At 38.2% G+C, this 17,676-nt stretch overlaps 1 protein-coding gene across 6 annotated transcripts in view; it reads left to right on the top strand.

Moving 5' to 3' along the window:
- CCNY (cyclin Y) overlaps positions 1-16,794 on the top strand; it is a 110,951-nt gene extending 94,157 nt beyond the window's left edge. For 3 of the 6 annotated variants that reach the window (XM_072329522.1, XM_072329520.1, XM_072329521.1), the window contains 3 exons: positions 4,035-4,201; positions 7,631-7,793; positions 12,735-16,794. In XM_072329522.1, the coding sequence (XP_072185623.1) occupies positions 4,035-4,201; positions 7,631-7,793; positions 12,735-12,851 (447 nt within the window). In that variant the 3' untranslated portion in view covers positions 12,852-16,794. The remainder of the gene's footprint in view (positions 1-4,034; positions 4,202-7,630; positions 7,794-12,734) is intronic. The other 3 variants (XM_072329519.1, XM_072329518.1, XM_072329517.1) reach the window with 2 other exon arrangements.
- Positions 16,795-17,676: the final 882 nt, after the last annotated feature.

Consider the following 17,676-nt stretch of genomic DNA (forward strand, 5'->3'; position numbering starts at 1 on the left):
AACAAAGAAAAACAAAACTTTGAAAAGAATCCCATACTAAGATCTTAGTAAAACTTGAATGTTCTTTTGGATTATGAAATATTGAAATGAGTTGATTTGACACTTTCATTTTTGGTATATGTCCTCCTGAATAGGGAAGAAAAAGAAATTCACTTCAAGTATTTTAACTTGTCTTCCTAATTGAGAATATGGTATAATAGACAAAATATGATGTAATGTCCTCTGAGGTGAAAAAAATGAAATGCTGCTTCACCCTAAAACTGATCTCCTCAATGCAGTCTTCAGTTTTCAGTTTCTTCAAATGAATTTACATGCTGTTAGTTGGCATGTTGTGTAACCAGCTGTCTGGTATCCAGAATCACAGGGAGATGGGACATCCCACATATTTGGAACAGCACTGGATTCTGAAATTGTTACTATGGAAAAGACCAGGTTGGATTCACTCAACTGCACATAATTACCCCAGGGAATAGGTGTGGATCAGCAGCAGTCCTGCTGGAGCCATATCAGTGCTGCAGAGTGGATGCGCTTGCATCTGGTTAGCCTTGTGCCATTTTGCAGTTCTGTTTCTAGAGAAAAAAGCCTCCATGCCTACTGTTGATGGCATATGCCTAAATGGTTCTCTACCATGCTATTGCATGTCCAAATCTTGGGAATTAAGATCAAAGGCATCCAGACTAACTCAGAATGGAGTAATTTCAGGTCCAAAAGATTAATTAGCTCAAGATATGTGTAGAAACGCATCAGATCTATACCTCTTCTGGACCTGAAATGATTTTGGAAGCCATTTGATTACATGCCTGTGGTGCTGCATCTAAGCTAAAGAACCTCTTCAGAGTCTGAGCCAATTTGGGAATATCTTTACCTGCAGAGTGGTAACTTTATTTAATTAGGAGAAATAAATTCTCAATTCAGATAAACGAATTCGTAACAAAGGAAAATTGTCTAATGATTTCATTCATGATTAAATGAGCATTTACTGCCATTACAAGCTTAACGGTCAATCACTGCAAAATACTGGTGGAAATTTGTGGGAAGCTGAAAAGTAAGAATTAAAGAGTGCTTTTCTGAAGTCTTAACTCAGTGCAGGTAATCTCCTGAAATGTGCATGAGTTATTATGACATCTCTAGTGAGGTGCAAGTGCTGTCCACGGAGAGCTGTTTGGGGGCTCACAATTGCATAAAATGCATGGTTCATTCCAAACAGAGTAAATTTATAATGGAGGCATCATACTCTTCAGGTACAGATTTTTTAATGGAAATGTATTGGTGGGCCAATGCCCGCTGGTATTTTCCAGCTCGGAATTGTGTTTTCATTTCAACTAGGAAATTAAATATGTGACAAATTAGTATTGAAGCTTTTAGTGTTGTTGGTGTTGCTTGTACTTGTTCTTTGCAAACTGAGGAAATTCAGGACAGTATGTTAGTTGACTGGAACCAGTGAGAGTTTTTCTCTGTGTCACATCAGTAGAAGTAATCATTTAAATAGTGTTGTTATCACTCTGCATAAGTCTGAAAACACGCAGTCACAGAACTTAGTGAATGATGACAGGTGCTGTGAAGATGGCTCTTGGAAGCTATTAAACTATTTGAGGAGAACGTGGGGTTGGATTAAGGCAGAATTAATCTGTTGTCTTTTTGGAATTCAGCTTTCAGATATGTAGAAGCGCTCAGGGAAGTGCCGCTCACCAAAGCTCACTTTGAGAAGTAGCACAACGAAAGATGAATGATACGGAAAACTTACAGCTTCAATCTGTTTTGAGGTTTAGATGCATTCCTAAGTGTGAACCCAACTGTTAGAAGTGGGTGAAGGCAAATCATGGATTTTTTTGAAACATGTTTCTTCTTGATTCTAAAATCTCTATTTATTATTAGTTCTGTTTCTGTATAGAAATACCTGCTGAAATAATCCAGAGATGAAACGAGGCTTTTGAATTCTTTTAGTAAAAGTTTCTTACATTGCCTTCTGAGCTTTTTAATATTTCAGTGCATACATAAATTTCTACCACCAACCTGAGTCAGGAGTTGCAGTGTTCTTTTCCACAGTGGGCTTTTAAAACGCAGCTTTGTTGTGTGGCCTCATAGCAGCTGGTCTTAAAGAAAATCTAGAAGGCCTTTTGCTTTTGAACATTGAGTGACATTCATCACAACACACAAATACATATTAAACCGTGGAGTAAATGCAGAATCCCAAGTCTGTGGTTCACACCCTGTGTTTAAGAAAATGAACCCCTGTTTCTGAGGTGTTATTGTGTAAACTTCATTGCGTAACCAAGGTGAATGCAAGTGGCATTTCCATGTATCGCACTTAGCATAACAGGATCAATGTTTCCAGAGACATATATATATTTTCTTATACTTGATGTGGAGTGTGTCTGCCTTCGTACAGGAAGACTCGCTTCTGCCAGCAAAGCAGGTGGTGCTCTCCCACCAGCCACGCATTTGTTTGGGATTGAGCAGCAGAGTGACTGATCGCCCACCAGCCTTCTTCAAATGGGCTGAGAGCCACCTGGCCATTCTCCAAAAGTCTGTACTGATTCAGCACATCTTTGCATCAGCCAGAAGCAGCAGTCCTGAATAAATGTAGGCTACTGAGTATGCGGCAGGCTTTAACCCTCCTTCGTTGGGCTGGGAGTGGAGTTCCTTTTATCACAGTGAGCTTTCTTGTGTGTGTACGAAAGAGAGCTTGTCTGTGCCTTTACTGCTTTCACAAATGTACCCTACCTGAGTAGGGCAGAAGCCCATGTACATTCCATACTTTTCTTTGCCTGAGGTTTGCTGTCTGCAGAGCCATCTGCTTCCCCCTGACCTGCAGCTAGAGCAGAGGGCTGTAAGGAGGACAGTGACTGTAGCCGAGGGGTTTGGGTGAAAGTTGAAGAACTTAACTGTTAGGGATAGCATAGGCATCATTGGAGACTAGTTCTACCTTATGCTGAACTCTCACGCTATCTGAGGACTTCAGTAAACTTCTGCAAGTGTTTCTGCAAGATGACCCTGAAAGGTGAAATTTAAGGGGCTTGTGTTTACAGTAAGAGGTCAAGTTGAACATTGCTGTAAAGCAAATGAAGTTAATTTCCATTGCCCTAATTTGAGTGGCGTGGTACTGCAGCACTTCCTACTTATGAGGCTCCCTGTGTTAGTTTTGCTTTAAACAAGCATTCCACTTACCTGGGACAATTCCAGGAATTGTTAGCTCATAATTCAAGGAGCAGTTTTTCTTGCTAAGTTCAACAAGTATGTTTGTATTAATAGTCAGGGGTTTACATGGGCTGCCTAAGAGGCATAGAGCAGCCTTTGGAACTGATCCATCAAGTAGTTGGGCTCCACTGAGATGCATTTGCTGCCTTTTTTACTGAGCTTTGTGTTTCTGTGGTTTATGTATGTATTTCTGGAGCACTCCTTAGAGAAGTGAGTCTTTTGAGTCTCCAGTGCTGTTCTCACCTCACCCACTCTTGCACATTTTTCTGAGTTTCTGTCTTGAATCCTTGTGTTGGAGTGACCATTTGTTTATTTCTAGGGCCTTGGATGCTCTTGCCAGTCAAGTTAGTGATATTTTGCACAGGTTCACTAGAGGGGATTTGCATGATATGATGCCATATCTGATAACTGTCTGGGAATTAGAGCCGTGGTTGTTTGTATGATAGCTAATAACTACAATTGGTAGCATGTGCTTGCCTTCCACATTAGTAGTTGTCATTTTATTTGTTTATGTTATTTTAATAATTTATTTAAACTCTCATTTGAATTCATTGAGATGTACAAATATGTGAGCAACAGATATGGATAGAATAATAACAGTTTTGTTTCTGTTTTGTGGTCAGAAAGCAGAGGTCAACTAAAACATGAATTTACCATATCCAGTCTTGATCTTGGCATACATGTATCTGTTAAACCTACAGCTTTTATGAAAGAACTTTCTTTAGACCAGATTACTGTTTTGAAACTGCAGTAATGGGTTTATTAGAATAGTTTTCTTAATCTTTTTTGCTATTAAGGAGAAGTGAAAAAGTCTTGATTTTAACATGTTTCCACAGGTATATCTTGAAAGACTTCTAACTTATGCAGAGATAGATATTTGTCCAGCAAACTGGAAGCGAATTGTACTGGGTGCTATTCTGCTGGCATCCAAAGTTTGGGACGACCAAGCAGTGTGGAATGTGGATTACTGCCAGATCCTGAAAGATATCACAGTGGAAGACATGTGAGTCCAGTGTGTTCGTCTTTGTCTGTGGTCTGTGTGTGTGAGGGGGGAAGTTATCTCATAAATGTTAAAAAGGTTGCGTGTCTGCATCATATCTAAATGTGGTGGATGCTGATATATGTGACACGAGGTCCGCTGGACAGTTGCGTACGTAGAAAACATGAACTGTTTTGCTGTTGTTTATATTAAACTGTATTTTACTTCTGGATGTTCACACACAGTGAACTTACAGAATATTGAAAGCCATGACTTGAGCAGAAAAACAACACACAGAAATAAAAAATGTCAGATGAGCCCACTTATCTTCAGTTCAGCAACCTTTACAGTAATGTCAGTTCTCTGCACAGACAGTAGAACAATGTGTAAGACAAGAAGAAGATGTGTTCTGATTATAAAAAAACTTGTAGACAGCCACACACTTAGAGCTGCCGTTACTCAACCATTAAATGATCGCTCACATATTTCTGTTGTTATTCAAATACTATTTTTTCCATATCCTGCTGAATTTGTTTGCAAGGTTAATGTAAGTATATATTTTAACTTGCAAAGAGAAAATTCATTTCGATAACTTTTCCTTTTTTCTTTTTTTTTTTTTTTTTTTTTCACACAATGGCATTCTTCAGAAATGTATTGTGGTGGCACATAAAGAGTTACAGTATGTGGCTAGATACTTCCCGGTCATTTTAAGAATATATTGCAACAGTAATAAAAAGAACTGTGATAAGAATAAATATACTTAAGATCTCAGGGTTTACAAATACTAAAATGAATGTTTATCCCATTAAATAATCAAGTACTCGTGGTTGGTTGGTTAGTTGGTATTACATGTATTTGGTGAAGTACCTGAATTTCATAACATTCAGGGCTGAGTCACATACCGTGCACCAGCTCACAGTTGCTCTTATCTGAGTTAATGTGCACAAGAGAATGCTGATAGAATGGCAGAAGCTGGAATTATGGTGCTGGGATCACACTGGTGGGGTCATGTTCTTAAACAGGCCACAGAGTAGTGCATTCAGAGAGTGATAGTGTGAATCTACACCTACACTCACATTTTCATAAGAACCAGTGACAGTAGAATGCTTAAAGAGATAGTTTTAGTACAGTACCTCTGCATTTCTAAGCTCTTTTAAACAGGGAGAGGTGTTTCTAATATAAAATATAAAGACCTGTTTGTAACTCAGTTACATCATAATTGTAGTCACTGAAATGCATTTACTGTGGCTGAATACTATTTACATTTATTTATATTTCTGTTTGTTTTGTATTTATGTTGTGGCTACACACTGTAAAGTGGAGAGAAAAGAAGGGGGAAGTAAACAAGAAAAAATGTTTATATAGACAGTGTAGTTTTTGAATCTCAGTTTGCAGTCTCAGTGCAGTGAAGATGAAGCATTTCTGCTGCAGCTACTCTAAATCAAAGCTACTAAGAAACTTTATAGCTAGTCTAAAAATGATCTGTAAGGAAAAGGTTCAAAGCTGGGAGACAGCTGACTGCTTCAAATGCAGCATGTCATACACTTCTAGGTAAGATGCTTAGAAACTGGGAGTAGCTCTCATCTCTTGAATGTTGGAGAAGTTATCTCTAGATTTGCACTAACAAATAGTTTGTAATAAGATCTTCCTGCACAAGAGTAAAAAAAATAAACCCTTCATTGCTATGTTGTGCTGTAGATAACCCTCATTATTTTGGGGGGAAACTGTCATTTCAGAGAAGAAATCAGAAATGTACATAATAACATTTCAATTTCTGTTGCATACAGAACAATTTGGTAATGCTTTCTTGACTATTTGCATGCTTTCTGAATAAGGTTCTTTCTCCATTAACTCCTCCTTCAGTGCAAATCTGAGCACTTTTACAGTGTGTTTGAAGTTGAAATACTGGGTAAAGTAGAGCTCTGAACAGCTTGAAGCAAACGCTGGCAGTTTTGACTGTGCAATATGGCAGTATTAATCAAGTATGGTTATAAATCCAAGCTTTGAAATTGCTGAATCTCAGGGCATTTTTGGAAGGCAGGTTAAGGGGCATATTGAGATGATATGAGAGGGAATGGACAAAAAAAACAGATTTGTGCTTTTGACAAACACACATGGTGGCGCTGCTGTTAGAAGTTGCACATCAGCAGCATATAAACATGACTCCAATGGCAGACCTGGGCTCATGTGCTACCACCAGTCCTCTTTCTTGTAGAGAGCTTCATGCCCTCTAAACAGGCCAGTGATGTGTCCTTGTCCTTAAAGTGAGAAACACAGAGTCTTCAAAACAAAGGACAGAGCCAGCAGCCTTTAGGGAGCGTAGGCTCTCTTTCTGTATGGCACTTGATGGTCTGTTTCGTGAGCTTTGTGTTTGGAGCTCCTTGTGAATGCCTCAGCAAAGAGTTGGGCGCTTGTTGATCTAAGGATGTTTCTCTTCCTACTGCCATTTTTTCCAAACATTTCCTTCCTCCTATCTCTGATTATCACTATTTATTTATTTTTTTTCTTTCTTTGGGTGGCTGGGACAATACACTGTTACAGTTGTCATGTGACTTGGTCTGTACCAAGTGAGGGCTTTCATTTTTTATATTAATAAAGCAAGGAGAACTCTACACCTAAATCTTCAACTACTGTCAATCATTAAGCATGAACTTATCTTTCAAAATGTCATACATAATTTTCGGAGCTTTAGGAATCATCGTACTCTTCTGCAAAATTTACTCTGTTGTTTCTGGTATCTTGAAAACATTATTTTAAGTATATTAAGTGCCCCAGTGTATGTATTGTGTAGGATATTTAGTTACTATAGGTCTGCTCCTATCCTTTCTTTTGAAAAGCATATTTTTTGTGGTACTGAAGGTGAATTTTTCTTGCAAGTAGTAGAGAAAAATTGCTGTATTCTGCTCATAAGCCCAGACAAATGGTATGCTGAAGAAATCAGATTTCCCGTGTCTAGTTTTAAGTGATTTATTATGAAAGCCAAGAGAGAATAAACAAGTTGTCCAGTCATTTGTATGTTAGGATAATTTGAAACATCTCTGAGGGCTGTCTGACAAATTTAGGGCATGTCTGTACTTTGTGTTGGCATAGCTGTGTGTGCAGATCCACCTAGTGGAGGCACGGCAGAAACTACAAGAACTTTATTTTCCTGGCTTTACTCTTTTCCTAGCTTGTGCTCACTTAACTAAAGGGTCTCTTCTGCTGGCAAAAGTTTGGGTTTAGGTTTGATTGGCACAGCGGTAGCAGCTGCAAGGTGCAGCAACTTTAATATTCCTCACTGGAGCATGTATGCTCATAGAACTTGGTAGACTAGTTCAAAATTTAGGCTAGGATAATTGCATCTCTGTCAGGAATAAGAAATGAACTTGGTTACTAGAATTTGCAATTTAAAGTAAATTACATTCAGGATGCACAGGCTGAAAAAGTGTTTTCACATTTATCTTCTCTCTACAGGAATGAGCTGGAACGCCAGTTTCTGGAGCTGTTGCAGTTCAATATTAATGTTCCCTCCAGTGTTTATGCCAAGTATTATTTTGATTTGCGCTCTCTGGCAGAAGCAAATAACCTGAGTTTTCCTTTGGAGCCCCTCAGCAGGGATAGGGCATATAAACTTGAGGTAAGTTTTTTATATTGCCCAAAGATGAATCTATATGATCATTTGGAATTGTTGAAGTATTTCCCACTTCCCAACCTATCTCTTCCCATATATTCCCACGTAATGTTAGAAAGTGCCCAGTATCCATAACTGATTTTTATTATCTTTTTTTACCTTGTGCTTTAGGTATTCATGGGTATGGAAACAATTTTCTGGCCCAATTTACTTCATATCTTGCCTTGCTTTCCATTTCTTTCCATTCTAATTTCATGTGAATCCAATTCTGCTGTCTCAGCAGTGTTATTCTCAATAATGAGACAGAAATGAGCACACATCATTACTGGGGGAATACTTAGAAGACCTGAATGCGCCATGTGCATAAAACCACTATGTCAGATGTACCTGTGAAATTCAGGTCATTATGAATTCCTGAATTGGAGTGTCTTATTCTAGTTGTAAATATTCCCTCCAAATTTCTCAGATAGCTCTAATAAGGAGCGAAGTTAATTCTGTATATGAAGTGAGGTGTAAATTTGCATCAGATTTCATTTGTTAAAGAGTCATAATAATAAAACATAAAAAAATCGTTGTGATTGGCATCAAAAGAAGTGGTGTGCTGAGTTATTAGATGCTAGATCTTGATTATTATCACCATCACATGCATTTGTAATTAAGTATATTACTTTTGGAAGAGAATTTAGTACACAGCATTTCTCAAACCTGTCAGTGAGTTACAAGTGAAGGTAATGAAGACAACTCCTGAAACCTTAGAAGAAAACAGCAGTAAATATTAAGAGAATACTGGTTGTTATTCTGGACTAACTAAAGAGAATGCATATTTAAAAAGAACTAATGGAATGTTTTTGAATTAAGTCCACACAACTAAAAACTCTGCTAAGGTGAGGTGGTTTGTACTGTTAGCACAAGGCAGCTCTGAAATAAGCTTGCTAGCCAAGGGGGATGGCTTCAGGTAAGAAGAAGAGTCTCTGCTGTGAGACTTCACCTGGTGCCAGCTCCTTACCTCTCTTTTGTGGCCAGAAGGAAGGGAACATGATTGGAACTGCCTTGTTCCCTGGTGATATTGGATGTATTTCGTGTACCCTTGAAAGAGCTGACAGCATAATGTATAGCCTAATTCCTTGAGCACAGCTCAATGTAGCTTGCCAGGAGTTATCAGAATGCATCTGCAAAAATTTTCAAGGTCTATCATGCAATTTTCAGTCCAGAGTTCTCTATTTCTGAAACTGAGACAAAAGCTGCATTCTATGATCAAAGGTTACAGACTGATAGCAAATGTACACGTGCACTGAAATGATTTGTCATGTCTGGTAAATTGAAAAGACTTTGCTTAGTTCTGAGATTTCAAGCAACTTATTTACTGGCAATTGACATGATTGCATTTTACAGTCGTGTTCAGTATCTGGAACAGGAGCATTAGGTCTCTCATGGCAGAATCTGTGTTGCTATTTTTGCAAATACCAAGAAGTTGACCTACCAGTGACAAAAAAACACGCCAAAAGAGTCCCAAGGACAAGGCTAGTGATGGCTGTTCCTTGTCAAATGGAAATGTTGGACTAGATCCATCAGATTGGATATGCTAAGAGAGGTCATACCACTTTTTAAAACTGATAGTTCTTTCTGGAGCTTTTGCAGGGGATGTTTTGTCTTGTTTAATGTTCCCACAACTGATACAAAGAAGCAGCTTTGTCTTTTCAATGATAAAGTGAATGCGGTGTGGCCTGAAAGCATCCTGAGTTTGTTGTACCAGTCCACCTAGTAGTCAGGAAATACTTTTATGACCCTCTTTCCTGCACCCCTCCCCTCACCCCCTTCAGACACACACACACACACACAGTGTGAAATCTTTCAAGTTAAAAACAGCAAATAACCTTTCATTATATCAGCCAGCCAGTGCTCCTTGTTCAGAACAGCATATTTTGTGCTGTGTTTTCTCCTTCCTTCTAATTGTATCCAATGCAAGGCTTCCGTTTCTTCTCCCGAGAAATTAGTTTCTAACATGGGAGATTCTTCTGCCAAGAAGATTGTCAGATATCCAACCTCAAACCACTATGTTGTAATTTCCTACTCTTGCACCTGGTTTTTCTCCCATGTACTGAGCTAGATATGAGTCAGATTCTGCTCTTCTGATAAGTCCACAAAACATACCTACCCTATTTCTGCTTGTGATCTTGGCACTTTGCTCATTTCCAGACTAGGTTTTGTAAGAGCATTTTTTAGTGCACTCTCAGTTGAATGGACTGTGTGTTGTCTCAGCTTTTTATTATTAGGATAGTGCTTGAGAAAGAACTCTTTCAACTACTGTGTGCTGTATGTTCTTGACCCTAAAGAGGTACTATTCTATAGATCAATCAGACTAAAAAGAGGAGAGAAAATTGTAAGAAATGAGCTGAGAAGTGTCGTTCTACCCTCCAGCTTCCCACTCTCACAGTGACTGATGGCAGACCTGCATGTCCTGTGTGCCTCCTAGCTCAAGAGCAAAACTTCTTTGACTTCTTTTGTCCGTCCTGACCTGACGATTCTTCTTTCATCTCCATGCATTCAGAAGAACCCCCATCATCAGAGCTTTCAGTCATTTGCTTTTTTTTTTTTTTTTTTTTTTTTTTTTTTTTTTTTTACATATTCCAACCGGACTTATTTCTGACTCCCTACATTATCTCTGGTTTACCCATTTTGGAGAACCACAGCACTCAAGGCTGAGTGCATTCATGCGTTTCCAATGATGAATCTATAGCCAGCACTCCTGCTTTCCTGCTCTGCCCAGCAGTGTGCATGCAGCTAAAATTTATCCTCTGCTGCCATTCTCCCCCATCTCCTCATCCCCATAACCCTTACCAGTGATAAAAATCTCCTTCAGAGCTATGTAAAGTATCTCGCAGAAGAAACAAAATTCCACATAATTGATTGCTGTTGCTGGTTTTAATAATACTTTGTTTTAATTTCACGGGAGAAAAGAAAGACACCTCGCAACAGGCAGAAATTAATTTCCTCTGGTGTTAAAAGTAATAGATACATCAGATGACGGAGGGGTGTTGTAACCTACATACATTTATCTTAACTGACAGACAAAGTAAGTAATTACAGTTTTCCACTTTTGTCATGTTTTCCCCTATGTTACAAGACACTTCAGTGACTTTTCAAAGACTTAGTGAATTTTCAAATAGGCTTCAACTGTCTATTTTGTAAATTATTTGCAAATGAATTGGCACCATTAGGTACAGGATTGCTTTAAACTCAGTCAGTGTTTTACGTCCATATGAATAATCACCAGGGATCGGAGCTGCCAAATATTGAGTACCACTTCCAAGCCAAATCTTGTTTTCTCTGAGTGAGTGCCAGAACAGGAATATTTTCCTATTGTACATGTAGTTTTGTAGTGATTTTTATAGCGATTACTATTTCTATTCAATGCCTAAAATAAAAGACTGGTTTGGCAACCAAAAGAAGCTGACCTCCAACTCAGCACGCTTCGTGTCCCTGCACGTTATGTTATGATTCAATTCTTTTCATCCATTGGATTTTAAATCCAATTGAATTGCATAAACTTTCCTAGTTTATTGAGTTCCTGGTTAAATTATGTAAAATATTAGTGAGCAATTTTAAGTGAGTTAAGTTATGGGCTACAAAGCAACAAGAATAGTTGTGTTATTTTACTCTGTTTTCTTCATGTGCACTAAGAAAGCAAACTATTCAAGAATGGATATAGCAAAAGGGAATCCAGTTTCCAACTACAAAATAGCAGCTGGTTTCTTGGTGGTTCTTGTTTGTTTGTTTTAATTTAAGTTAGTCATGTTTTGTGGCTGACTTATCCATAGAATTAGGTGAGCTTGTTCTCAGGGCAGGAGCTGTGTGCTTCTGCCATACCTGCCGCTGATCTTTGCTGGACAGTTGGGATGTTAGGACTTTTTTTGACTTGCTGTGCTGTTGAAGTAAAGGTTAAGAAAAAGCATGATGCACGCTGGAGTCAGACTGTGTATTTATATTGCTTTCTTTTATAATCAAACTCTTGTGCTGTTTTTATTTGTGCAGTGCTTTATGTTAAACATCCCATCCTAAGACACCACACCACTTAAAAGCATTCCTGAGTAAATGGAAATACTGTTTTAGTTCATCTCATTTTCTGAGTTGACCTTGAACGCTCCTTTGGATGACCTTTCTCGTTAGCTCTGCATGTTTAAATGCCAGAGTTAACATCTTCACTGATGCAGTCCATAGCCTGTCCTAACCATATGAATGCTTACAGGGTTGAGATATAAAAGGCACATAATAAAGGTTTGTTTTAAACTTGGCCAAAAGCAATAGGAACATAAAACATTAGCCTCACTGTCAGTAAGTCTCAATAATCTTCGTCTCTTTCTTCAAAAGATATTCTCATGATATTTCTGTGTATTTTTAATACAAATAGAGTTATTCTGAATCTGAGAGACGCTTCACTTTAGCAGCCCGTAAGACAGCAGCTTGCATAGAAACCATCTCCTGCAGGTTCTTTGGAAATGCAGGCAAACATCAGCCCTATTGGCAAAGCAGGGCAAGTCCTCTGACAGGCTGCTCATCTCTAGAGGGAATACAAAACAAGGAAATACAAGCCATCCTCTTTCTGAACTGTCCTAATATGATTTCTATGAAGATCTCTACATTTTGTTGCCAGTGAAGTGCTCCATATGGGTTACTTGCTAACTGTCTCGATTGGGTTTGCCATAGTTAGGCAGTAAAGAAAAGTCTTGCAATATGCTTGCTGAGTCCTTCAAAAGTGAGTATGGTGGGCAGTATAGTGGAAATGTTTTGATTACCATAAGGTTAATGAAACAAGTAACATTTGGGGACAAGTTCTTAACATATTTGGTTTAATTAAGTGCCAGTTTATAATATTGTCTATATGTAAAAATATACCTTTTACAGATGTGGGCAGTGCAATTGAGGTATCTTCCTTCTTTTGTGTTACAGGCCATTTCCCGCTTGTGTGAAGACAAATACAAGGACTTCAGGAAATCTGCAAAGAAACGGTCAGTCAGTGCTGACAATCTGACTGTGGTTAGATGGTCTCCTGCTATTATCTCCTAACAGAGGAGACTGGAATATTCCTACGGACGTACTGTTTCATCCATCCAGATGTTTGTTTCTTTTTTTTGGGGGGGTCGGGGCGAAGGGAGGGGAGAGAAAAAGACTTCTGATTTATTTTATTTTTTTTTAATTTTTAAATTTGTCAAGCTGCCTTTACAGTGCCTCCCCATTGTGTAGCACACGAGTAAAGTACCTGGCAGGAGCTGAAGTGGAGAAGCCGGTGTTTGGGAGAGAAGACGGGCGACAATTTCTTTCTCACTTTCAGTAACAGCTTTACTCTTTCTACAAGGAAACAGCAAATCAGGTGCTTGGAAGAAGAAACAAAAATGAAGTAGAGGCAGAAAAACTGTTTCAGAACTGTGCCATTTTTCAACGTGCTGTGCTTTTGAAGAGAAACGGCGGCATGAAAATGAGCCGCGTAGTCAGATGGCTGTGCACTAGAGGAGTGACGTTGGGAGAGTTCCATCTTCAAGGTTTCTCTTAATATCTTTCTAAATTTTTATTTTTCCATTCCTCACTGCTGCTTCCCAGGAAAAAATCTTCCCCTTGCACAGCAGCAAATACCAAGTCTGTATTTACAGTAGCACAAGCCCCTGAATAAATAGTGTTGTTGTTTTTGTTTTTTTTTTTCACTGCACTTTTCTCTGTAAGCTGTTATTAGCATTATTCTTCATAATTATTATGCATATGTTGTATTTCTCTTATGCCTTCTGTTGTATTTCAAAAGAGAGAACTTGACCATAGTGCTGAACCAAAAGTGTGTACAGGGATCAGAAGATTGTTTGTAATTTCATGATGTGTTTTATTTATAGTATACTTGGGTGCGTGTGCCTTCCTAAGTTCTTGGAATCAATTATTTTTCCTCGATACAAAGATACAGTTGATAAGTGTTTGGGTGATGGTAGTTAAAAGACTTGGGCCAAATCTCTGAAATTTGCAACAGGTCTTGTGATCCTTTTTGCAGATTTTGTTAGCATTAGAAGTTTAGCAGAATTCATTTAGAGACAGATTTCTGTTGTATGGCCCGAATAGTTCATTCCTTCACCTCCGGGTCCATTGTTGCAAGCAATATTCTCGATTTGTATGTGTTTACTTTAAAACAAAGTAAGTCTGTTTGTATAAAGAAAAAAATGTTAAAAGTTCCACTGAGAAGGCCTATAGAAGAGCAGAATTACACGTATTAACAAGGTACTTCTCACAAGTAGGTTTGGTTTTCAGGCTGAAATCCAAACGCTCATATTTTTTCAGTGTAGGCACTTATAGAAATTAAAAATAACCAAACCGTGAACATAATTTTCAACTCTAATTATTAAGCTGTTCTGTTGTTGTTAGTAGTTCCTTCCTACCATGGCTGTTGCCCCCTTGGGATTTGTAAGAAGCATTTATTGAAAATAATTTGTCTATATATGCATATTCATTTCATAGTGCCCAAGGGTGATTATTTCTCTTTTATTTTATTTTAATTTTTATTTTTTTATTTTATTTTTTTTTGCACGGTTTAGAAAGGTATGGTTGAAATTTCTCAGTTCCCTGAAATCCTTTCTTTGTGACTGTCACTGAAATGGGTGGCAGCAGACTTCCCTGATATATGCACTACTGTGGTAAACTGTAAAGATTCCATATTTGTTTTTATTAAGCCCTATGGGCTTGTAGCAAACCTAGGGGCCCAGAGAAGCACGCTTCGCTTCAGTGCAGGGCAGATCAGATGCCTCCAGGTGGAGAGGCACTGGCAGGATTGAAGTAGTGATACCAAACAGTTTCTGTTAACCTTCTAATGTGATCTGTGTGGTTTGTGACATGAAGGTTTTCACCGTAAATTCTCCTGATGTCCTTTGGACCTTGAAAACATCTGATTCTCATCATTGTTGTGCCAATGCTTCAGAACTGTGAGTCTCCAAGTCCATTTTTCCCTTGAACGTGGAATGTAAGGAAAGTATAACGATACGAATGCCAATCAAAGCATTTGAAACCTCTTTACAGATGATATCAAAAGGAACATTTTCAAAGCATTTGAAATTCATCCTTTCTAAGCATAAATTTAGGCTTTAAAATATGTAAAATATTTTGATTTATCAACATTTTGCTAAACTATTTTCCATTTAACTTGATATCAGGTATATTGGTTTTATCCATTTCTGGGCGATAGAGATATGAACTTTGGATGATGTAAAGATCTCAGTGCATCTTCTATAATTTTTGTGAAGTTTATTAAACTACTTTAAAGATTGTATAGTCTATTTATTGTATGTATGTACATACAGTCTGATACTTTAAAAAGTGGATTCCGTAAAACCTGGCTCAGTCTTGTTTAGACTATTGAATATCGTTTTAGCCTTGTGCACTGGACTCTACCTCTGTATAGGAGAATTTTCCATATTCTTTATTAGTCCTGATTCTGTGATTAACTTGGTTATGTTTCTTGCACTAAGAATTAAAAAAAAAATCTGCTGTAAGTGTGGATTTTTTCTTTAAGTTTTGCCGTATGAATCCTCTGCACTTAAATGGATGTTTCTTTCCCTCATGTTTATAAAGGGATTCTTTGCTTTTCCTTCTGGTTTGTTCCAGGTTTGCCAAAAAAGACAGCAGCCAGTACCTGTCAGGAAATCTGAATAAGTGTCTTTTGTTTGCAAGGTATTCTATACCATGTAATTAAAATATGAATTATTATTTAGGATTATGTTGTGTTTAGTGGAGTTTTTTAAGCGTTACGATATGGGAAGATGCCATTGCAAGATTAGAGAGTCACCCAAGGTTTGACAAGGAGGGTGAACCAGACAGCATTTTCATTGACAGCACAAGTAAAGTGTGGTTTTCATTTCAGAACCCAAAACAAAATTTGCTGTAAATGTTTTCTGGATGAAGGTTTTCACTATTGCTTTGGTCACCTGCTCAGAAACAAAAAGGTGTAGGTGATGTAATAAACCTGTCCCTCCACGTGTCATTGTCTTAATGAGTTATTTTCCTGTGCTGAGCCTGTGGGGCATTGGGTTTGTTGCTTATGCATTGACAATTGGATAAATACTTGAAGAAAGTTTCTTGTAAATGTTTTTATTCATGCACTCCTCTGCAGACCGGAGATGCTTCTGTGATTCCTCTCTGCATCTGAAGACTTGTTTCTATTTCATTTTATGTTTATTTTTTTTCTTGTCAGCTGTGTACTTCATTCCTAGGGATGCTTTTGGGGCTGAGAATGTTGGAGTGATAAAGTGCAGAAAAAAGTAAAATGATAAAAAAAACACATTTTCCCCTTGGATAAGCCCTATCAGTCTTTTGCAAATGTGCAATGATGCACATTTGATAATGCAAAATCCAATAGCAGTGTAATGGGATCCTTTTCAACAACTATGTATTAATTTGCTTTTCAGCCTTTTTGTGAGAGAGAGGAGAAGACGAGCATGTGTAGCTCCATTTACCTCATAGTACTTAGCTGAGTTTATCTCGTAAACGCTTGGTGAGAGACCTGCTTAAGTGTTTCTGAAGTCTTAGTCCAAGCTTTGTTTTTTAACACCTCTTTTTCTGTTTCCCAGCTTTGTTAACGCCGCAAACCTTAGATATAAACTAAGGATTAGTAGGAGCAGAAGTCTCATCAGAAAAGGGTGACAGTGTATTGGTGGCAGATGACAAAGTGACATCTGGGAGTGTTGGCTATATGTAAAAATAGCGGTCTGTGGGAGGGGACAGAGGAATTGAAATGACAGAACAGAAAAAAAGAAAACAAAGCTTTAGCAGCTGAGGCAACAAATTATTTACAGCCATCCTTTGCTGATAATGAGCACTGCGTTTTCCTTTGACATGTTGGAATTGCTAATTGGAGCGCTGCACATCCGTTGCAGACTTGTGTAGTGCTCTGCTGCTCTGTGGTACATTTAAAGGATTTACTCAGCCTGGCTTTTAGCTCTTTCTCACTACTGTTTCAAACACGCTTCTGTAATCTGATTTTTATCTTTTTAACTTGAATCCATAGTTCTTGAAAACATCTACCTACCTCTGCACTGGAGTGTCCGTTTAGTATCTCTGACACGTTCTGAGTTCTGAGAAGACAACGCAAGTTTGAACACTTATCTCTGTGATTGTGACCTAGATCAATAAAGAAATGTTAGTAGCTACACCTAAGTGTGCAGCAAATATCTTTCTTCTGTTTGCTTTTTCTCCTTGCCAACTGAAATGCATCTTGAGAAAACTACAGAACTGGTGGGAGCTGGAGTTGCCTTAGTTTGCAGGTACTGATAGAAGATAAGTAACAACTGCTGATAGGAGAAAATGCTTTAAAAAAGGAAACAAGATTAAGAAGAGCCGCTGATGATAATGATAGTTTTGTTGTATATGAACCCGCTTTTCTCAGTCCTCTTTTAAGAAGGCAGTTCCTCTTGCATTTCTTTTTGAGTGATTGGTCTGATGCAATTTGATGTAAGGCAGGGTGGCTTTTTCTGTGTGTGCCTGTTACATCATATCTAATATGCTTCAGCATTATTGGTGCAACTTTAAACTGCTTTTTAGTTGGGGATACTTTGGCAATGACATGCTAAGCATGCAACTTGCTGTGCTGATAGGTGACAATGTACTTACGTTTCCTGGATGAGTTGTCCAGTTTCTCTGTGAAGACTTTGTAAAGCTCACTCAAGCCACTGGGCGGAATCAGCTGTGAGGATGTTGATGGCTTCTGCCGATTGAGAGCAACAAATAACAACATAATGACAAAAATTGCACTTGTTGAACTTCCTGGTTCAATCAGTGTACTTACACCACACAGATCCTGAACATTTATTTTATTTTATTTTATTTTAGTGCTATGGTAACTAAGGCAATAAAATTGTATAGGTAGAAG

This window comes from Excalfactoria chinensis, chromosome 2 (assembly GCF_039878825.1).
Source record: "Excalfactoria chinensis isolate bCotChi1 chromosome 2, bCotChi1.hap2, whole genome shotgun sequence".
Classification (NCBI taxonomy): domain Eukaryota; kingdom Metazoa; phylum Chordata; class Aves; order Galliformes; family Phasianidae; genus Excalfactoria; species Excalfactoria chinensis.